Source organism: Danio rerio, chromosome 1 (assembly GCF_049306965.1).
Source record: "Danio rerio strain Tuebingen ecotype United States chromosome 1, GRCz12tu, whole genome shotgun sequence".
Classification (NCBI taxonomy): domain Eukaryota; kingdom Metazoa; phylum Chordata; class Actinopteri; order Cypriniformes; family Danionidae; genus Danio; species Danio rerio.
Genome location: NC_133176.1, coordinates 16,054,414 through 16,077,659, shown reverse-complemented (window position 1 = coordinate 16,077,659; position 23,246 = coordinate 16,054,414). Strand labels below are relative to the sequence as shown.

General features: G+C 37.7%; 2 protein-coding genes and 1 long non-coding RNA gene across 12 annotated transcripts in view; 1 reads left to right on the top strand and 2 right to left on the bottom strand.

The window, feature by feature from the left end:
- Positions 1–13,990, bottom strand: part of LOC141374986 (serine/threonine-protein kinase pim-3-like) — a 20,317-nt gene extending 6,327 nt beyond the window's left edge. For 2 of the 8 annotated variants that reach the window (XM_073949477.1, XM_073949476.1), the window contains exons 1-6: positions 13,707–13,990; positions 13,210–13,467; positions 13,010–13,092; positions 12,846–12,896; positions 12,401–12,773; positions 12,097–12,276 (exon numbers count right to left, since the gene is read on the bottom strand). In XM_073949477.1, the coding sequence (XP_073805578.1) occupies positions 12,097–12,276; positions 12,401–12,773; positions 12,846–12,896; positions 13,010–13,092; positions 13,210–13,467; positions 13,707–13,722 (961 nt within the window). In that variant the 5' untranslated portion in view covers positions 13,723–13,990. Of the gene's footprint in view, positions 1–1,498; positions 5,133–8,131; positions 9,415–10,114; positions 10,279–11,479; positions 11,832–11,928; positions 12,025–12,096; positions 12,277–12,400; positions 12,774–12,845; positions 12,897–13,009; positions 13,093–13,209; positions 13,468–13,706 lie in introns of those variants that run through there. The other 6 variants (XM_073949480.1, XR_012405564.1, XM_073949481.1 and 3 more) reach the window with 6 other exon arrangements.
- On the top strand, positions 5,012–7,727 carry LOC141385447 (uncharacterized). The gene is made up of 3 exons (XR_012405571.1): positions 5,012–5,152; positions 5,311–5,360; positions 5,579–7,727. It is a non-coding gene; the product is annotated as an uncharacterized lncRNA (long non-coding RNA).
- Positions 10,248–23,246, bottom strand: LOC141385376 (serine/threonine-protein kinase pim-3-like). 3 transcript variants are annotated; one of them, XM_073949485.1, is made up of 8 exons: positions 22,963–23,246; positions 22,466–22,723; positions 22,266–22,348; positions 22,102–22,152; positions 21,657–22,029; positions 21,353–21,532; positions 19,448–19,535; positions 10,248–10,263 (listed from the first exon to the last, which is right to left on the bottom strand). In XM_073949485.1, the coding sequence occupies exons 1-7, from the start codon at positions 22,976–22,978 to the stop codon at positions 19,453–19,455; spliced, it is 1,044 nt and encodes a 347-aa protein (XP_073805586.1). In that variant the 5' UTR covers positions 22,979–23,246; the 3' UTR covers positions 10,248–10,263; positions 19,448–19,452. The 3 variants fall into 3 exon arrangements, with proteins under 3 accessions (XP_073805586.1, XP_073805585.1, XP_073805584.1); XM_073949484.1 differs by lacking the exon at positions 10,248–10,263 and having other exon boundaries at positions 16,155–19,535; XM_073949483.1 differs by lacking the exons at positions 10,248–10,263; positions 19,448–19,535 and adding an exon at positions 20,838–21,087 and having other exon boundaries at positions 21,185–21,532.

Below are 23,246 nucleotides of genomic sequence, written 5' to 3'. Positions count from 1 at the left end.
ATTTGCACACAAATTCACACTCATCTTTTACATTTCCACAGTTTAATATACAGATCAACGCCTGCAGTCTTACTTTGCAACATCTTTGTCTGAACACAACATAATGAAATACTTATGAAACAGATTTGATGAACTTTGATTGCTGCAACATCAAATAGACACGCAGCAATGTAGAAAAACAGTCGAGGTATGAACAATACGAACACTCATGTCCATTATGGACACTTGCTCAGTTTTTTAAGAAATGTCTGTGTGGCAAGGGGGACAGGACCAAGAGCTGTAAGAACAAGGTGCCTGCTGTTAAAACATAACTTAACTGGGGTTTATCACAGCTGAGTTCAATTTCTCTTGCCACATCCAGGCTAGATTACTGCCACACTTGTTTGCAATCAAGAAATCACTTTAATAGGAGCTTCTTGACAAAGAGAGGGAAACCAAAAGATACTCAAAAGCTAGACATCATGCCAAGATCCAAAAACAAATGTTAAAGAAATGAAATTACATCTATCCGTCTGGAAAAGGTTATAGATTTCGAAAGTTTTGAGAGTGCAGTGAACCACAGTGAGAGTCAGTGTCTACAAATAGCAAACATGGAACTGTAACGAACCTTCCCAGGAGTGGACGGCTGACCAAAATTACCCCAATAGAGAAGCGACAACTCATCCAAGATGTCTCAAAAGACCCCACAACAACATCAAAGAACTGTAGGCCTCTTCCCTCATTTAATGACATCTTCCCTCATTCCCAAGGTGAATGTTCATGACTCCGCCATAAGAAAGAGACTGCAAAAATGTTTGCTTTGCAGAGTTTGAAGACGAAAACCACTGCTGAGCAAAAAGAATATAAAGGTTTGTCTCAGTTTTCCCAGAAAACATCTTGATGATTCCCAAGACTTTTAGAAAAATTCTCTGTGGACTGACAAGAAAAAAATTAACTTTTTGTAAGGTGTGTCCCATTATGTGTTACATAAAAATAACAGCAAATTTCACAAAAAGAGCACCATACTAACAGGAAAATGTGGTGGTGATAGCGTGATGGTGTGGAGCTGTTTTGCTGCTTTATGACCTGGAAGACTTGCTGTGATAAACAGAACCATGAATTCGGTTGTGTACTAAAACATCCTAAAAGAGATTGTCTGGCCATCTGTTAGTGATCTCAAGCTGAAGTGAACTAAAGCACACCAGCAAGTTCACATCTGATGTAGCCTAGTCAAAGTTCGGGCCTGAATCCAACTGAAATGTAGTGCATGTGCTTAAAAATGCAGTTTATGCTCGAAACCCTCCAATGTGGCTGAATTAAAACAGTTCTGCAAAGATAACAGACCGCTCTAACAAATTCATTGCAAGTTATCAAAAAATGCTTAGTTGGAGTTGCTGTTAAGGGTGGCCCAACCAGTTATTAGGTTTAGGGGGCAACCTGTGTCATTTTGCCTGTGTCATTTTGCCATAAATGATAGTGTAGGGGCGTAACACGGGGAGTGACAAAGACAACTGAAGTAGAATCCAGATGCAGGTTTATTCAGTGGTCAGGCAAGCAATGGTCAACACTGGTGCAAACAGATGTATAGAGGCAGTCCAGAATCGTAGTCAAATAACAGGCGAAAGGTCGTAAGGCAGGCGGCAGACAAAGACAAAAAGACAAACTAGGCTAAGGTCAAAACACAGGAAAACAAGACTAGGAAAATGCGTTGTAGTGCTACTTTACAGATGACAAGACTCGGCAATGTGAATGAGTATGTGTGCTGCTTAAATAGTGTGTGTAATCAGTCTTTGACAATCCTCAGGTGGTGCAAGTGTTAGAGTGAGGAAGCATGTGTGTCTGTGAGCGGAGTGCAAGTATGAAAATGTAGTCCAGAAATGGCAGAATTGTAGTCCATAAGATACTGTAAATGAGATCCAGTGATCTTAGGAGTTACGATCGCTGGTGATTGTGACAGAACCCCCCCACTAACAAGTGGCTTCAGACGATTCTAATAATGTTCAGGCGGGAGGTGGAGCGGAGGCAGAACAGGGGGAGGGTTGGAGGGCCAGGACCATGCAGCGGGGGCGTTCCTGAAACACATAGCTGAGGCGGGCCTGGAGCGTGGAGCTGCGGAGGACCTGGAGAGTGAAACTGCAGAGGGCCTGAATCATGAGGCTGTGGGGGCGACCATTCAGGAAGCTCAGGCGGCGGCCAATCAGGAAGCTCAGGCGGCGGCAGCCATTCAGGAAGCTCAGGCGGTGGCGGTGGCCATTCAGGAAGCTCAGGCGGTGGCGGTGGCCATTCAGGAAGCTCAGGCGGCAGCCATTTAGGGAGCTCAGGTGGTGGCGGCTCTGGGAGTACTGGCAACAGTGGCTCTGGCAGTGGCAGCAGCTCTGGCAGTGGCAGTGGTTCTGGCAGCTCTGGCTGTACTGGCGGCAGTGGCTCTGGCAGCGGCGGTGGCTCTGGCTGTACTAGCAGTAGTGGCTCTAGTGGTAACGTCGACTCTGGCAGCTCTGGCGTCGACTCTGCCAGCTCTGGCGGCGTCGGCGTCGACTCTGGCAGGTTTGGGGGAGTCAGCAGTAGCGGCTCTGGCGATGGCCCTTCAGTAAAAGGAACAGACTCAGGACAGGCGGCCATCTCGTGAGTTGAAGGACTGGAGGCTGCCATCTCGTGAGCTGGAGGACTGGAGGCGGCCATCTCGTGAGCTGGAGGACTGGAGGCGGCCATCTTGTCAGGTAACTGATGTTCAGGAGACAGGAGTGATAGTGATGCCAGCATAAATGTTTCAGTGGGGTTTACAGCAAGCCCTGTTGTCATCTGGTCTTGCTGTACACTGTATCATTGAGGATCATTTAATGACATCTTTGAATATAATGGCTCAGATAGCTCACCATGAAAAAATATCATCAGGCATACCTCATCCAGTGATGTTAAATGTGCCAGATTAATAAAGTCATCCACATATTCTTCAATTGACCGTGCTCACTGACGCAGGCACATGATTTTAATTAATGCTGGATCCATAGTGTAGTGCTAGTTTACAGATAACAAGACTCAGCAATGTGAATGAGTATGTGTGCTGCTTAAATAGTGTGTGTAATCAGTCTTTGACAATCCTCAGGTGGTGCAAGTGTAATCAGGCAGAATGAGGAAGCATGTGTGTCTGTGAGCGGAGTGCATGTATGAAAATGTAGTCCAGAAATGGCAGAATTGTAGTAATTTAAGTTATTGTAAATGAGATCCAGTGATCTTAGGAGTCACGATCGCTGGTGATTGTGACAAGGGGTAGCTTGGAGGCTCAGTGGTTTGCGCTTTCACCTCACAGCACAGTCGCTAGTTTGAGTCCTGGCTGCACCAGGAGGCCTTTCTGTGTGGAGTTTGCTATTGCTCACTATTGCCCCATATTTCAAATTTCTGTACAGAGAGGTCATGTTTTGATTCTCTGATGGTCTCGCTCAGGTTGCATTCTTGGTCTGCTGCCTTTGCATATGTATGAATGGAAGTCTATGGGGCTGTGTGATCACGGCTTCAGACTTATAGTTCTTATCACATTATTCCTGAACCATTTCAGAAATGTGTTTGAGATAATAAGGAAGACAAAACCAAAAACATATACAGCTATATTTTTGTAGTAACACTAACACAGTTATTAAAGCAAGCTTCCTGTGCAGATATGTGCACCGTAACCAGCATATGAAACTAAACAACAACTAAAGGAAATACTTTTGGTCAGTGATAAACTTAGAGCTGTGAAGGATCTGTAACAAAGGTGTTGGCTCTCAGTGGTCTAAAGCTGCGATTTCCTGTTTTGACAGTCATGTTGACATGCTACTGAATTGAGTGTCATCAAAACAAAGAATGATAACTATAAAGATAACTCTAATAGTAACTGTACTGTATTAGCATCCACATCAGTTATGTTGCTCTTTTATGTAAATTGCCTGTCATTATATTTAACTCTTATGAATGTGATTGAAACAAAATCATTTCTCTGTGCAATTATTATATTATTTGTGGCTAGGGCCTCCAATTGAAGTGTTAATCACACGTTTGTGTGTGAAGTAAGTTTTTGTGATGCTGCACTGATCTGTCATTCAAAAGATTATATTTGACCTCCACACTGTATCTGCTTGATGATGATGATTTGATGATGTCTCTATTTGTGAACCAATCAGATGCTACAAATCACCTGATGTCACAGCAAAAAAAAAAAAAAACCCTGATTGGTTAACACTGTCCTTCCCCTGTATATACACACAATAACCCAATGTAAAAGTTTCCATTGATGTGAGACAATCAGATCAGAGCTGTTTGTGTGCATTAAGACCCTCACCAGTGTCAGTTACTCACAATCACTCACTGACATGGAGACGCCACGACTTACTCTCATCCTGCTGATGTGTAAGAAAAAAATCTAATTATATTTTTAATTTTATTTAAGTGAATGTCACTGTTAATAAAGTAATGCATAACTGTATGGTGGTACAAGTATTATAATTGTTTTATAAAGTTACTTTGCACTGTTACTTTACAGCTGTTTTGTTGTGCAGTCCGAGAAAAATCTCTGGAGAAGAAGTGGAGATGAAAGTCAGACCAGGAGAAAACATCACTCTCTACTGTGATCTCTCTTCACCTACTGGTTTCATGATCATATGGATAAGAATCTGTTCTCATAAAAACCAGCCCTCTCTCATTATAGATTTCGCAAAATGGAACCTGGATATGCGTTTCAGGTTAATCCACAACATCTCCAGCAGTTCTTATGATCTGCATATTGCTAACATCAGTGTCTCTGATCTGGGCCTGTACTACTGTGTAAAAACAGATAATATGGTAAATAAGGATAAAAAAAGCAAAATCTCTGGATCTGCTATGTACCGATATGGAAATCGAACAACTCATCTTTCTGTAGCAGGTGTGAAAAAAATCTGATCATTTATCAATTACATCATTGTGTACAGATAGATCTTCAAGAACACTTCACCAATGAAGAAGCTATCATTTAATCAAAATGTATCAATACATTTGTGTTTGTTTTATCTTGAGAAAGAGACGTCCTGTTCTGTTCCTGCTGTCTCAGAGTGTGTTCTCTGCTGGAATCTGCTGTTCGGTGTGTGTTCGCTGTGTGTTCTCCTCTTCTCTATCCTCTTTTCCATCTCCATCTACTGCTTCTGTCACAAGAAAACTACAGGTAATTCACATATTTTAACATACAGATCAACAGCCTTTCTCAGTCTGCATACCTTGTATTAGTAATGCCTGCATGCACAGTTTTATACTGCACTATTAATTAAACCATTCAAGTATTGCATGTAAGTGATTTCTGGATTTAATGTTATTGGGTTTTAGATGCTGTAACAGATCAAAAAGTCCAACTGCAAAGAAGAAATACAGTAGAGGTATGAACAATACAAACACTCACACTCATTATGGACACTTAGTCTGTATTTATCTGAAGTGCTTTTGAAAAATATTTGTTTATAATTTTGTATATAAAATATTTGTAAAAGCTATAGAATGTTAAACAGGTAATAAATAAAGAATAATTGGAGAGAACAGTTAATAAAACAGCTTAGGGTTTAGACCTGAATATTATGTCATGTACTTTTTATTCCAGGGTGAAGATGAAGAGGTGTGCTATGCGTCTTTAGATGTGAAGACTAGAAGAAAGAAACAACGTAAGACAAAGCGAGTGCAGTGTTCAGACTTCAGTGCATATGCTCAGGTCAGGACAGAAAATGAATAGAGCTTAAAAACAACAACTGAAGTGCATTCAGGGATGTAAAATTACTCAAAAAGATTCTTAAGTAAAAGTACAAAGTTTTACTCAGTTAAAAGTGCAAGAATGCGGCAGAAAAAAGACTAAATATTATAATTTGAATATTATAATTTTTTGTGTCAACTTTAAAAAAACTTAAATTGTACTTACAGAAAGTATAATATTTGTAAAAGTACATCAACCAAATAAAAATGTGAGGAAAATGTAGAATAAAACTATAATGAAAGATTTTCATTTGCATTTAGTCTTGTGCTTCTGCTAAGCTAATTCAGCTAATTGATAACTGCTTTTAAAAAAGTTAAGAGAACACTTGAATTGTTTTTGTTTGTTTCATACTTTTAAGATCTGATAACGTTTCTTATTAAATTTCAGAGCAAAAATATTTTTACTTTAGACAACAAGAAAATGTTGATTGGTCGGAATAACACGTTAGCATTTGTTGTGTGTCCAACAAATGCTGATTTCTCAACTCTTCTGAAGATCTTGACTCTTCTAAAATTAATATAAACACATCTGATAGTATATGGTACTTTTTAATATTTTATGCATAACATATTGTTTGGAAGAAATGTCATTAGCAGGTTTTCTCAAACACAAAACTATAAATTTTATTGAGAAAACGTGATTTTTTAAAAATTTTAACATTTTTAATTGTGCGTTTTTCATTTTATAGGTGGAAGAAAAATAAAATGTAAACCATTTTTTCATTTAAGTACAGTTTTTTTCTGTAATGTGGTCAAGTAAAAGCACAAATAGTTACAAAAAATAATAATACTTTAGTATACCAATAATCAATTAAAATTTCTAGTTGAGTATTTTTTTACACCCCTGACTGCATTCTTATACTTTCCAAACAAGTGAGCAAAATGTCGTTTCATTTAACCATGTAAAATGCAATGATACAAGGTTGTTAATATACAATATTAAAATGACACAAGATAACAAATGTGTTATTCTTCTTCTTCTTATTATTATTATTATATTATTTAATTTGCTGACAAACTCTAACCTGTAAAGTAACAACGCTGTTTTCTATTAAATTGCATTATAATTTTTTTTGTCATGTATTAAAAATGGTTTACTGTAAGGGTCTGAATGACAGGATGTTGAAGTATGTTTCCTGTGTGAAATGATGTCTAGTTTAAAGTGTTTGCAGTTCTCTTAAACTGGGCGACCATATCGTTGATCTGATTTTTTGTATTGTTTTACCATTAGACAATAATTTTCAAAAAAAATTCCAAATTAATTTGTTCCTCAGTATAAGATACATTATTTTACAATTCATTCTTATTCAGAAGCCTATATCACATCTGATCAAATATTTAAATGATCAAATGATCAACGTGTTTGGGTCAAGTGTCCTGTCTGTATGTTTTAAAATTAATATGATTTATTATTGTTAAGGAAGGGTGTTATAAACGATTATTGTTAACCACAAATGTTTCCATTCAGCCTAGTGTGTGTGTGCATGAGACATGAACAGGACCGGACAGAGGCTGGTTAGTGTGTGTAAATGCTCATGTGCTGAGTTTGTGGTCAGATTGGTTTGTATGCATGCAGTGTCTGCAAAAGCTTGATGTACAGCGAAAGTTCTTCTGTAGACTCTGATGGATGAGAAATTTACTGCACACATTTACTGCATCTCTCAGTATGAAGCACAAATAGCAAGTTCCTTTTCTTTTACTTTGTAATGCTGTTTAGATGCTTCTCATTGTTCATATACTTGCCTCCGAGACTCTGAGATTTTAGTGGTCAGAACCGTCGGTTTGTTTAGTTTTACTGGTGGCCTAAAGGGGCAGTATGGGCTTGCCGATGTAAAATCTGTGAACATTTCTTTAAAATTATAAACACTCCACATTTTTATATTTCATTTATGTGACTGCTGTAAACCAAGTGAATGTGTTTTATTAATTCATGTTGTGAACTGATTGGGTGTCTCTAATTGTGTTTGGCAAATCATAAATCTTGTAATAAAGATAAGGAACATGTATGAGGAACATATTCATTTCAAGAGATGAATTAATATAAATTAACATATAAATAAATAAAAATGAAAAGTACAAAGTAGGTTTAAACATGAGATTGTGGTTGTTTATCAGTATCATTGGAACTGCAGTTTTATTTTACTCTTAGATGTTCACGACATGGAGACAGAAATTCAGTCTTGAGCACACTTCCAGTCTTTACACTTGACTACTTGTATAATAACATGCAGTATATCCTGTAGGCCTATTTGAACCAAGTATTCAAGTGAGCATGAAGATGGAAGTGTTTAGAATCTAAAATACCAAATACTCAAAAATAAACTTTTGTGTCCATAGGGTAGTCCTGTTGGAACATACAATCAATTCCATGCGTGTTCAAGAAAAAAGGTCAGGAGAGGTTTTTCTTGAATGTCAAAAATCGTAACAATTTATTGGATACAAATGAATAATTCGATTCACAGAATTCTGTTATCCTCAAAGCAATGCAGAAGTTACATTAGGGAGGTGCGCAACAACCCTCTTTTCCCGACTTCTTCAACTTATATAGGCAGCTGATATAGAACAGGTGAGGTTTAATGAAATTCGTCATTTGTCAGTCATTGTTCAGGCCTCCATCTTTTTCTACGAATTCTCTGCACAACAAAAAAAAAAGCATACAACTTTCTGTGCTCTGTGTTCAGTTTTTACACCTCTCTTCAGACAGGAAGTTTCTGCAGAGCTGAATTTAATTTTGGACCCGCATCTATCTACTTCTGCAAAAATGCTAATTAGTATGCACAGCACTCGCACACAACAGTAGAAGTTCAGTTAATATATGACCCTTACATGACCAATACAAATAATTGTTTGATTAAAAGGAAAAGAGACAAAAATAATACAAATTATATAATAAAACAGTCCATATATGTGAATTACTTATCTTAGTTATGGTGTTTCTAATTAAGGGATAAAAAGCAGATTCAATCATTTAACAAAATATAAGTTTTCACTTCTGACAAGTTTGAGGTATTTTATTTTTTGTAATTTCACCGCGTCCCATAACAAGCATTCTGAGTTAAACACCAAGTTAGTTGTCTGTGTTTTAATTTATAAAATATCTTTTAATGCACAGCAAAAAATATTCAAAGTCACCTTTGTTGATCTTTAAACTTGTCTTTCTGTATGCAAAGTGTATTTGTTTGATATCTGCAAAGTTTCAGGCCAATTTCATTTATTGTGCAACAGATTAAAGTAAATAAAAGTTGAAGTTAAACATTAAAGTATCTCAATAATAATAATCCTCATCATTATTGTCAATTGTATTGTTAAATTTTATAATACTATATTATAATAAGAATGACAATATTAGTAGTGGTGGTAATAATAAAAAAATAATACAACACAATTTTTAAATCTTTTGCATTTTCCAACAAGACCCCCTTATTATCACACAGGACGACCATATTTGTAATCTTCTTATCTTTAAGGTAAGTTCTTTGCTTGTAGGAAACACAGGAAACCACAGCCATGTGATTATATATGTGCATTGTGTGCAGTTTTTGTAGTGAGCACACAAATGTATTCAAATGATTTGCGGTTTTGACACCTAGACATGCCTCCAGTGTGTACATTCTTATTTGTGCATGCATGTCGGTCCTCTTATGATCTGCATATAGAGAATGTCAGTGTCTCTGATAAGGGACTTTACTACTGTGGGAAAAGAGAAACAAAAATATATAAAGATGAACGATGAATCAAACCAAACATTGAGTATGAATATGGAAAGAAGACGAGCAGACTGTCTGTCCTGGGTGAGAAACAACTGCTGTTTTCATTGCTTTGTTTTGTGTAGTCAGATCCTTTAAATGTGTGTCTAATACAGCCGATGAAGAGACATGCAAACATCTACAGTGTAAATTATAGTGTCATTTATTATAATAATAGTGTCAATTACAGTTTATCTCTTCATAATGTAGCTGTGCTTTAATAAAATAATTTTTAATAAAAAGTCTACATGTTTACCTAAAGCTTTATTATTTTAATATTATTTTAATTAATTTTAAAGATAATTAATGCAAAGTCCTGCAAATAAATAAGTGACACAATCTTACAGCCATAGTCCAACTTCAAATACAGAAATAATTTATATTTAATAAAATATATTAATAAAATAAGTCTGTTTATAATTAGTTTAAGTGTAGTTTCTAATAATATTTTTTTATTAAATTAACAGCAAATTCATTGTATTAAAAAACAATGATTTATAGTGTATTTTTATATTAGAATCTTTAACTTCTGATTTTCCAACCACTTTTAGCAAATTCATCCGTGTTAAACTCATATTTTTCATTATTGTGTGTAATCAGTTAAGATAAAATAAAATGAATATAATAACTAAATATATATTCACTTTAATAATGGCCTGTTGTTCATTTTAGAGCAAGAGTCTCCTTGTGCTGAACGGTTTAACAGCACCTCCACATCACCTGCATCAGAGTGTGTTTTCTGCTGGAATCTGCTGTTCAGTGTGTGTTCGGTGTGTGTTCTCCTCTTCTCCATCTGCGTCTACTGCCTCTGTCAGAAGAAAACTACAGGTCATCAGCTATTCGTAAAAAATGTATATCTCAAATTATAAAATGTAAATTATTCTTATCTTTTGTTAAGTTTCTGTAGGTTCTGGGGCTGAGAACAGACATGTTGAGGTATGAGCACATTTTGAGAATAATTTTAATATATATTATTCGCAATAGTTTAGCAGCAACATAAATTACATCAATATAATGTAATATATTTATTTGTTTATTTATTTGTTTATTATTTTAATTAAATATATTCTGTTTCAGGCTGGTGAAGAAGTGTGTTATGCTTCATTAGACATGCCTTCCACACAGCAACAAAGGCAGAGGAATGAAAAAGGCTCAGAGTTCAGACTTCAGTATTTATTCTGATGTCAGAACCAGCAGAATGTAAAGTAGAGTAAACTAAAGTCATTGTTCTTTAGTAGAAATATGATTCAAAAGAGTGTTAATGACAATGTTCTGGCATCTGCATCCTATTTTCATTGATTCTAATATTGTAAGTTTTTAATGATTTAAAATGTAAATACATTTAAGAAAGGTTAAATGTTTTTTCAGAATATTTGACTTGCAGTCTCAGAAAGGACTCAGTGTTGTTTCTGGGTCTCTCAGTTTAATATAATTTAAGCCAATCACATGAGTGCATATGCAGTAGTACTCCCAGCTAAAACTGAAGTTCTTAAACTCTTTTCATGCCACAAAACAAACATCTCCCTGCTACAACAACAGAAATGTAGAATGCAAATGTACATCTAACAGAGCTCTGAACATTCCTAATATTAAAAAAACAAAAAACTAGGTCTTAGATCATCAGATGTGTACACCATTTCAGAGGTTTTACTGCTACTGTGGGCAAATTACCACAACAACTCCACCAAAACTTATATATCATAGATCTATAAGATCATTTCATGGAATAACAACCAAAACAATATTTCATCACACCTTTAGCCTCAGTCAGTAGAGCTGCAATCTTCATTTTAAAACCATTATGAAAACCTCCATTAAGAGGACTTAAATGGATAGTTCACCCCAAAATAACAATTCTGTATCATTAACTCCCTTTCACTTGCTCCAAACCTGTTTGAGTTTCTTTATTCTGTTCAATACAAAAGAAGATATTTTGAAGAAAGCTGAAAAGCTGTACCCATTGACTTGTTTGTTTTTGCTACTATGAAAGTCAACGGTTACAGGTTTTCAGCTTCTTCAAAACATTTTATTTTGTGCAAAACAGAAAACAAGAAACTCTTAAAGATTTGAAACCGCTTGAGTTTGAGTAAACAGTGAGTAAATCTGGATTTCTGTGTGAACTCTCCCTTTATTTGAGCTCTCTCCAGTCACTCTAGGAAGACACTACACCTGGATTATTTGTCTAAATAATACGTTTATTATTAAAATCCCTATTAACATTAAATTCATCTGAAGCGGTGGCTTAGTGCAGGTAAAGGGGCCCCGGCCCTGGGTGAGTCGGCCATTAGTTAATGCCCACTCCTCATTCTGCAGGTGATCAGGAAGCAGTTCTCTGCACTTCCTGTGTGACTCCTGCTCACCCTACACAAATCATTAAGATCATTAATCCAGACTGACCCTAACAACACAATCAAAGCCATGAGTGCGTCACTCAGATAAGTGTCAAGTCACTGGCCACCTGTTCACTGTAACCAGGGATGGCGCTCAATATCGTCCAAACTGGGCCGATCAGCCGCCGCTGGACTGAGACACCAGCCAATCAGCTGACGGCACTCTGATACACACAACACCGTGTTCAGAAACACAGAGCAACACACTTCTGCTGATCTCTCAGTGAGTCTCTTACCTGTTGACAGAGTTATGGGGAAGGTCAGTTTGCTCCTGGACGTGACCCTCAGTGAGCCTCCGAAGGGGAAACGGTTGCACAGGATGTTGAAGAGGGTCACTCCTACTGACCACACCGTAGCTGGACCCGCATGGTAGCGCTGTCTGCAGAACCACTCAGGTGGAGCGTATTGAATAGTTCCTGAGAGACACAAGGAGACACAAACACCCGTTCAAAACACTCCAGCACACACAAATTCCCTTTGGTGGATCATCAAAAGCTCACAAACATCCACAGAGTGTTTCCTTCTGCAACACAAACCCACCTGCGAAGTATTTGTAGGCCGAGCGCTTGAGCAGATCTCCACAGCCGAAGTCCAGCAGCTTGATGTCCTGGGACTCTGTGGAGATCAGCAGGTTCTCTGGCTTGACGTCCCGGTGCAGGACTCCGCGGCTCTCGCAGTGTTTCAGAGCCGCGATCAGCTGCACCAGCACTTTCTTGGCCAGACCCTCATCCAGACAGCCGTTCTCCTCACAGAAGCTCTGGAGGTCTTGGCAGGGATCCGGACGCTCCAGGATCAGGATGTAGCGTCTGGGACGGTCAAACCAGTCTAGCAGCTGCAGGACGTTGGGGCAGGCAGGAGCTGAATTGACGCGGGTCATCAGTGCCACCTCCAGCGGCAGCCGACCCTGACCTTCCTGCAGGACAAACGATTGGATTCAGAACCCAATGAAACATCAAACACAACAACAGGTTCACACTGAACTCACAACTCTCAGTCTCCTCTGTGTCCGCTCTTTAGACACATACTTGATGGCGACCTGTAGACAGATAAAGCATAATAAATCACACCTGCCTGATCCTCACACATCACATTTACTGAGATCAGGATTTCTAAAGGCTGTTTGAATGAAGAGCGGAGAAAACGACTTACTGGCAGTCCATCAGACCTGCGCATCCCAGCAAACACAGAGCCAAATCCACCGTCTCCCAGCAGTGGGCCCTTTGCATACGCGTCTGCAACACAGAGGAGCAGTAGAAATGTGTGTTCAAAGAAAACATGCAGCAGTAGAGAAAACTGTAAAAGAGCATTACTGAAACATCATCATCACTTCTTCAATAAGCCATTCTGACCTCTGCGAGAGCGTTTGAGAGCTCTTCTAGATGAGGTGGACGGACGTTCATCTTCTGGTGTTTGCTGGCTGCCGCTCTGCCGCTTCCTCTTCCTGTTACCCTGATCTGTGGACACAGATTTGGCCAACGGGGAAGGCAGAGGTGCGAGAAATCCATCAAGCTCTTGGCTCACGGTCTGGGTTTCACCATCACCATCATGTGTCCTGACGTCCTGAACAGCTGCCTGGATGAAAGCAGAACTCCTGGATCTGGAGCGGCCTGAGACAACGACAACAACAACAACATATCACGTTTATCATAAGATTATAAGAATTAATCAACAATTAACTTTAGTAGCTGCATCTACAGAGAATAAAAGACATCTGATCACTTATATCGGGGAACAGTTGTGTTGAAATGGGTTCATTTGTACCAGTTTATTTACATCACATTTCCCCAAACATTACACAACATCATATCATGATTGATCATAAACAAATAAAAACTAAAACACTCACTGCGGTTTTCACCCATCTGACAAACTCCTCCAAACTCCAGCAAACCTGAAAACAAGAACAAAGATCAAATATCAATAAAAATGTCAATAAAAACAAGATCAAAATCAAAATAAACACAACAAAAGAGCAACAAAACGTGTCAAAAGGAATAATTTCAGCTCTGAGCGTCGATCTCCTTGTAAAATAAAAGTCTTCAGTCAGAAATTCTCTGGTCTCCTTGAAGAATCGCAGTATCAGCACAGTAATCCTCAGCAAATGTCTCAGAAATTCGCCTCTCCTCAATCAACAGATAGCGGCGAGTCTCGGTGTTTATATATGGAGTCAAATCATAACACGCGTTGCTATAGCAACCACAATTTGAATCGCCAATCTGAATCACGTGAGTAAACGATTCATCTCATCTCAACATATAAATAATAAATAATTAATAATAATAATAAACATAGTTAAAATAATAATAATTATAATAATAATAATAATGAAGTTTAAATCAATTAATTTATAATTCACGAAACTGTAATAATAATGCTAAATGAGCAAGATTGGTTTGACAAGGTTTGACTTTGTAAAATGTACAGCTATTTAGGAATTAATTAAATTAAAATAATAAAATTGACTCATATATTTTCTATTAGTGGCCCAAGCAATGTAAGTGCATGCTGTTTAATTACACGTACAGTGCTAACTGCTCACGTAGATATTAGGAATATAAGTTAAAAAAAAGTTTATTATTGTAAATAATAGAAAGTAAATTAAATCGTTCACAATTTCTATGTCTATGCCTATATTTTACAGTCTATGGTCTACGCACGATTTCAGATCACATGGCCGTTTGTATCATCATCTGGTAGGCTACATGGTTCAGTAATATGGTCCACAGCAGAAAGGTGCAAGTTTATAAATACATTATTTCTGTTTGTATGAATCTAAATAGCTGTTTTCATCACTAATATACAGCTTTCAATAAGCTAAATTACTATCACAAGGTCTGTAATGACAATTAGCTTATACGTTTGCTAGAATTTTCCTAACCTATCTAGCCTTGTTCATTTATATTAAAACAAAAAAAGATTGTATTTTATTCAGAAAAACATCTCTCGTTTGTCATTACGTTTGATGATTTGATGTGATTTGAGCTTCTGAACTTCTGTTAAGGGTGCAAAGTCTGCATTGAAGCGGCCTGATTTTATACACCAGTTTACAGTAGTAAAAATATATCAAAGTTAATTAAAGTAAACATATTAAAGGTAAACAGGTTTCTATTTTTTGAATATAGTTAAAAATTATTTATAAAATGAATAATATGATTAATAATATGATTCATTTATTATATTGATATACATTTTTCATATTAAATTATCTCTGGGTCATAAAGGATTCTGCTTGCAGCCTACAGTACATCAGCTTTCAGGCTCAGTGCTGTGTTTCTTCTTCTTCTTCTTGGTCTTTACTGACGCTCCTGGTGCAGTGATGTTGCAGTTGCTGTGAAAAGCTAGGCGAGAACACAAACCACAAGTGTTTTTATTCAGGCATGCAACAGACTGAATGTCCTAAAACTGTTTGTGGTCAAGCTGGTGATCTTGCATGCTCAATACACACATCAATGCATGAGATAAACTGTGGTTAGACAAAAACAGAAATAAGAAAAGTAAGAAAATATTTAGTGCACGCTGCAGCTGTAAATGTTGCTTTTATTATTTTCATGACTTGGAATTGATGAGAAACTGAAGATGCAAAAGTCTGATTTATTAAAACACGTGCCATGAATCAGAGACAGTGTAAACAGCACACAACTGAGGTTTGATTTATTTAAAGAAGAGCAGAGCAATGCAACATATACGAGTGCAACATTCAACATTTAAACCAAATTGTAATAATCATTCAACAAAATTTCCTTTCATAAAGCAAATCCATCTGTTTGTATTTCCTATTATCTTTTAATTTCTACATTAGACCTTCTTTAGTTGTTGAGAAATGACAGTATCCTGTTCACTGATCAGACACTTATAATGAATTTAATGTGAGAAGAGAGTTTAGTGTGGAGTAAATTCAGCACAATGGACAGCTCCCTGCAGTGCTGAACTGACTGAACCACATCTGCAGGAGGAAATGCTACAGAGATGTTTAATTACTGCTGAATAATTACTGAACAATATTGAATATTGAAAATCTAACCCATCAGTAGTGATTACTAATTAAACATTTATTTTATATATAAATTAAGGTAAAAGGCGATTATATAAAAATCCTGTTGGGCTTATTCGCTCTAAGACATGCTTTGATAATCATATTTCTTTTAAAGTAATACGGTTTTGTCAATGTTAATAAAAGGAAACACTGAGTTTGTATAATCATTTCTTTTTGTAATTGAACACTCACTTTACAGCTCTTCATCTCTCAGAAAACTCCCTCATTAAACCAATAGTTGCCCTCGCGCACATTAATTCAATTCAATTCAATTCAGCTTTATTTGTATAGCGCTTTTACAATGTAGATTGTGTCAAAGCAGCTTCACATAAATGGTCATAGTAACTGGAACAGTGTGGTTCAGGTTTTAGTGTTTAAGTTCAGTTCAGTTCAGTTTAGCTCTGTTCAGTGTGATTTAATCATTACTGAGAGTTCAAACACTGAAGAGCAAATTCATCGATGCGTAGCTCTACCAATCCTGAACCATGCGAGGCAGTGGCGACAGCGGAGAGGGAAAAAAAACTTCACCTGATGGGAGTGAAGAAAAAAAACCTTGAGAGAACCAGACTCAGTTGGGCACGACCATTTTAATTTCTCCGCTGGCCAAAAGTCTTGTGCAGAAATTCATTCGCCGTGGTTTATGCGGAAGATGGCCTCAATGAAGACTCGTCTGTCCCTGGAGCGTCGCTGGAATCAGACTCATGTTCTCCACTCCCCACGACCATCAGCGCAGCAGCAGCTCAGGATATGGCCTGGTCCCGGATATGGAATCCTTGGGATCATCACGTCGCTGGTCTTGGATCCAATCAGTGACTCCGCCTAATCTGGGGACCTCGGGATGAGTATCCCCAGGTGAAAATAGAGAATAAAGAGAATAATTAGCGTAGCTGCTGTTCATAGTGTATATAAGCAAGATGTAGAAGCCAGTGTGGAACCCGCTAGGTGATGCACTGAGTGTATGCTTTACTAAACAGATAGGTCTTTAATCTAGTTTTGAACTGGGAGAGTGTGTCTGAGCCTCGGACATTACCAGGAAGGCTATTCCAGAGTGTAGGAGCCATGAAAGAGAAGGCTCGACCTCCTTTACTTGATTTTGCTATTCTAGGTACTACCAGAAGCCCTGAATTTTGAGATCTTAAGGAGCGAGTTGGTTCGTAGCGAGACAGAAGGTTGGTTAGATAAACAGGAGCTAGATTATTTAGAGCTTTATAGGTGAGAAGTAATATTTTAAATTCAATACGAAATTTAACAGGCAGCCAGTGTAAGGAGGATAAAATTGGGGTTATATGATCATATTTTCTGGACCTGGTCAGAACTCTGGCTGCTGCATTTTGTACTAATTGAAGTTTGTTAATAGAGGATGCTGGGCAGCCAGCAAATAGAGCATTACAGTAATCCAGTCTCGAAGTCATAAAAGCATGGACTAGCTTTTCTGCATCTGAGATGGATAGCATATTTCGTAATTTAGCGATATTTCTCAGATGAAAGTAGGCAGTTTTTGTGACATGGGATATATGGTTTTTAAAAGTTAGATTGCTGTCTAATATGACACCCAAATCTTTTATAGTAGAGCTAAAGCTAACTTTGTATCCCTCTAATTGTAAATTGAGTTGCGAGATCTGCTGTGTGCAAGATTTAGGCCCAATAAGTAATAATTCTGTTTTGTCTGAGTTTAAGAGAAGAAAATTGTTGGTCATCCAGTCTTTGATGTCTTTGATACACTCAGTTAGTTTAGAAAGTTCAGACGTCTCGTCAGGTTTAGTGGAAATATATAATTGAGTATCATCTGCATAGCAGTGAAAGCTGATCCCATGTCTTCTAATAATGTCTCCCATAGGTAGCATGTAAATTGTAAACAGTAAAGGGCCTAAAACTGATCCTTGAGGAACCCCATACTTTACTGGGCAGATTTGTGAAGGCTGTCCATTAAGATTTACAAACTGGTAGCGGTCAGTTAAGTATGACTTAAACCATTGTAGAGCCTGTCCCTGGACACCTGTAGACTTTAAACGATTTATGAGGATATTGTGGTCAATGGTATCAAATGCCGCACTAAGATAGAGTAAAACTAATAGCGAGACGCACCCTCGGTCAGCAGCTAAGAGTAAATCGTTGGTTATTTTCACTAAGGCGGTTTCTGTACTGTGGTGAGCCCTGAAACCTGACTGAAACACTTCAAAAATATTGTTCGTCTGCAGATAAGAGCATAATTGAGTGGAAACAACTTTTTCTAGTATTTTAGACATAAATGGAAGATTAGAAATAGGCCTATAGTTAGCTAAGTTGTTGGTGTCTAGTTGCGGTTTCTTAATAATAGGCTTAATAACAGCTAGCTTGTAAGAGTTTGGAACATGGCCTATAGATAAAGAAGAGTTGATAATGTTAAGAAGAGGTTCTCCTATAGCAGGTAACAGCTCTTTCAGTAATTTTGTTGGAATTGAGTCCAGCATACACGTAGCTGGTTTAGAGCTATTTATAATTAATTTACAATTTTTAATTTATTTACATTAATCAATACACAAGACTAAAGAAAGCCTAATGGAAAATCTGTGCTTTGTGACAATGATCTAAGAGATCTTATCAGATCAGTGAAGTTTATTTTTCAGTTTGGCTGAAGTGAAAACAGTTTTTGATAAAAACAAACAAAAAATTAAGCACATTATTATTAGCCCTGTAAGATTTTTTTTTTTTTTTTTTTTTTTTGGCTACAGAACCAAACACTGTTGTCCTATGATTTGCCTAAATTAAACTAACTTTAGTTAACCTAATTAACCCAGTGAGCCTTTAAACTGCACTTTAAGCTGAATACTAGTGTCTTGTAAAATAACTATTAAAATATTGTGTCATGAGTTATTAGAGATTATTTATTTAACATATTATGTTTAAAAATGTGTTGCAAAAGATATTTTCTCAATTAAACCGTGCTGGGGAATTATTTAATCATTCATTACACTCAGAATAATTTATTTCAAGTGTTTATTTCAGTTCATTTTGATGATTATGGATTACAGCGAATATTAGTGTCAATTATAGTTTATCTCTTCATAATATAGCTGTGCTTTAATGATAAGTTTACATGTTTACCTAAAGTTTTATTATTTTAATATTATTTGAATGAATTTTATCGATAATTAATGCAAAGTCCTGCAAATAATTAAGCAACACAATCCTGCAGCCATAGTCCGACTTCAAATACAGAAATAATGTATATTTAATAAAGTATATTAGTAAAATAAGTGTTTATAATTAGTTTTTAAAGTGTATCTTAGTTTCTAATAATACTTTAAATTAAATTAACAGCAAATTCATTATATTTTGTAAAACGATGATTTATAGTGTATTTAATATTAGAATCTTTAACTTCTGATTTTCCAACCACTTTTAGCAAATTCATCCGTGTTAAACTCATATTTTTCATTATTGTGTGTAATCAGTTAAGATAAAATAAAATGAATATAATAACTAAATATATATTCACTTTAATAATGGCCTGTTGTTCATTTTAGAGCAAGAGTCTCCTTGTGCTGAACGGTTTAACAGCACCTCCACATCACCTGCATCAGAGTGTGTTTTCTGCTGGAATCTGCTGTTCAGTGTGTGTTCGGTGTGTGTTCTCCTCTTCTCCATCTGCGTCTACTGCCTCTGTCAGAAGAAAACTACAGGTCATCAGCTATTCGTAAAAAATGTATATCTCAAATTATAAAATGTAAATTATTCTTATCTTTTGTTAAGTTTCTGTAGGTTCTGGGGCTGAGAACAGACATGTTGAGGTATGAGCACATTTTGAGAATAATTTTAATATATATTATTCGCAATAGTTTAGCAGCAACATAAATTACATCAATATAATGTAATATATTTATTTGTTTATTTATTTGTTTATTATTTTAATTAAATATATTCTGTTTCAGGCTGGTGAAGAAGTGTGTTATGCTTCATTAGACATGCCTTCCACACAGCAACAAAGGCAGAGGAATGAAAGAGCTCAGAGTTCAGACTTCAGTATTTATTCTGATGTCAGAACCAGCAGAATGTAAAGTAGAGTAAACTAAAGTCATTGTTCTTTAGTAGAAATATGATTCAAAAGAGTGTTAATGACAATGTTCTGGCATCTGCATCCTATTTTCATTGATTCTAATATTGTAAGTTTTTAATGATTAAAAATGTAAATACATTTAAGAAAGGTTAAATGTTTTTTCAGAATATTTGACTTGCAGTCTCAGAAAGGACTCAGTGTTGTTTCTGGGTCTCTCAGTTTAATATAATTTAAGCCAATCACATGAGTGCATATGCAGTAGTACTCCCAGCTAAAACTGAAGTTCTTAAACTCTTTTCATGCCACAAAACAAACATCTCCCTGCTACAACAACAGAAATGTAGAATGCAAATGTACATCTAACAGAGCTCTGAACATTCCTAATATTAAAAAAACAAAAAACTAGGTCTTAGATCATCAGATGTGTACACCATTTCAGAGGTTTTACTGCTACTGTGGGCAAATTACCACAACAACTCCACCAAAACTTATATATCATAGATCTATAAGATCATTTAATGGAATAACAACCAAAACAATATTTCATCACACCTTTAGCCTCAGTCAGTAGAGCTGCAATCTTCATTTTAAAACCATTATGAAAACCTCCATTAAGAGGACTTAAATGGATAGTTCACCCCAAAATAACAATTCTGTATCATTAACTCCCTTTCACTTGCTCCAAACCTGTTTGAGTTTCTTTATTCTGTTCAATACAAAAGAAGATATTTTGAAGAAAGCTGAAAAGCTGTACCCATTGACTTGTTTGTTTTTGCTACTATGAAAGTCAACGGTTACAGGTTTTCAGCTTCTTCAAAACATTTTATTTTGTGCAAAACAGAAAACAAGAAACTCTTAAAGATTTGAAACCGCTTGAGTTTGAGTAAACAGTGAGTAAATCTGGATTTCTGTGTGAACTCTCCCTTTATTTGAGCTCTCTCCAGTCACTCTAGGAAGACACTACACCTGGATTATTTGTCTAAATAATACGTTTATTATTAAAATCCCTATTAACATTAAATTCATCTGAAGCGGTGGCTTAGTGCAGGTAAAGGTGCCCCGGCCCTGGGTGAGTCGGCCATTAGTTAATGCCCACTCCTCATTCTGCAGGTGATCAGGAAGCAGTTCTCTGCACTTCCTGTGTGACTCCTGCTCACCCTACACAAATCATTAAGATCATTAATCCAGACTGACCCTAACAACACAATCAAAGCCATGAGTGCGTCACTCAGATAAGTGTCAAGTCACTGGCCACCTGTTCACTGTAACCAGGGATGGCGCTCAATATCGTCCAAACTGGGCCGATCAGCCGCCGCTGGACTGAGACACCAGCCAATCAGCTGACGGCACTCTGATACACACAACACCGTGTTCAGAAACACAGAGCAACACACTTCTGCTGATCTCTCAGTGAGTCTCTTACCTGTTGACAGAGTTATGGGGAACGTCAGTTTGCTCCTGGACGTGACCCTCAGTGAGCCTCCGAAGGGGAAACGGTTGCACAGGATGTTGAAGAGGGTCACTCCTACTGACCACACCGTAGCTGGACCCGCATGGTAGCGCTGTCTGCAGAACCACTCAGGTGGAGCGTATTGAATAGTTCCTGAGAGACACAAGGAGACACAAACACCCGTTCAAAACACTCCAGCACACACAAATTCCCTTTGGTGGATCATCAAAAGCTCACAAACATCCACAGAGTGTTTCCTTCTGCAACACAAACCCACCTGCGAAGTATTTGTAGGCCGAGCGCTTGAGCAGATCTCCACAGCCGAAGTCCAGCAGCTTGATGTCCTGGGACTCTGTGGAGATCAGCAGGTTCTCTGGCTTGACGTCCCGGTGCAGGACTCCGCGGCTCTCGCAGTGTTTCAGAGCCGCGATCAGCTGCACCAGCACTTTCTTGGCCAGACCCTCATCCAGACAGTCGTTCTCCTCACAGTAGCTCTGGAGGTCTTGGCAGGGATCCGGACGCTCCAGGATCAGGATGTAGCGTCTGGGACGGTCAAACCAGTCTAGCAGCTGCAGGACGTTGGGGCAGGCAGGAGCTGAATTGACGCGGGTCATCAGTGCCACCTCCAGCGGCAGCCGACCCTGACCTTCCTGCAGGACAAACGATTGGATTCAGAACCCAATGAAACATCAAACACAACAACAGGTTCACACTGAACTCACAACTCTCAGTCTCCTCTGTGTCCGCTCTTTAGACACATACTTGATGGCGACCTGTAGACAGATAAAGCATAATAAATCACACCTGCCTGATCCTCACACATCACATTTACTGAGATCAGGATTTCTAAAGGCTGTTTGAATGAAGAGCGGAGAAAACGACTTACTGGCAGTCCATCAGACCTGCGCATCCCAGCAAACACAGAGCCAAATCCACCGTCTCCCAGCAGTGGGCCCTTTGCATACGCGTCTGCAACACAGAGGAGCAGTAGAAATGTGTGTTCAAAGAAAACATGCAGCAGTAGAGAAAACTGTAAAAGAGCATTACTGAAACATCATCATCACTTCTTCAATAAGCCATTCTGACCTCTGCGAGAGCGTTTGAGAGCTCTTCTAGATGAGGTGGACGGACGTTCATCTTCTGGTGTTTGCTGGCTGCCGCTCTGCCGCTTCCTCTTCCTGTTACCCTGATCTGTGGACACAGATTTGGCCAACGGGGAAGGCAGAGGTGCGAGAAATCCATCAAGCTCTTGGCTCACGGTCTGGGTTTCACCATCACCATCATGTGTCCTGACGTCCTGAACAGCTGCCTGGATGAAAGCAGAACTCCTGGATCTGGAGCGGCCTGAGACAACGACAACAACAACAACATATCACGTTTATCATAAGATTATAAGAATTAATCAACAATTAACTTTAGTAGCTGCATCTACAGAGAATAAAAGACATCTGATCACTTATATCGGGGAACAGTTGTGTTGAAATGGGTTCATTTGTACCAGTTTATTTACATCACATTTCCCCAAACATTACACAACATCATATCATGATTGATCATAAACAAATAAAAACTAAAACACTCACTGCGGTTTTCACCCATCTGACAAACTCCTCCAAACTCCAGCAAACCTGAAAACAAGAACAAAGATCAAATATCAATAAAAATGTCAATAAAAACAAGATCAAAATCAAAATAAACACAACAAAAGAGCAACAAAACGTGTCAAAAGGAATAATTTCAGCTCTGAGCGTCGATCTCCTTGTAAAATAAAAGTCTTCAGTCAGAAATTCTCTGGTCTCCTTGAAGAATCGCAGTATCAGCACAGTAATCCTCAGCAAATGTCTCAGAAATTCGCCTCTCCTCAATC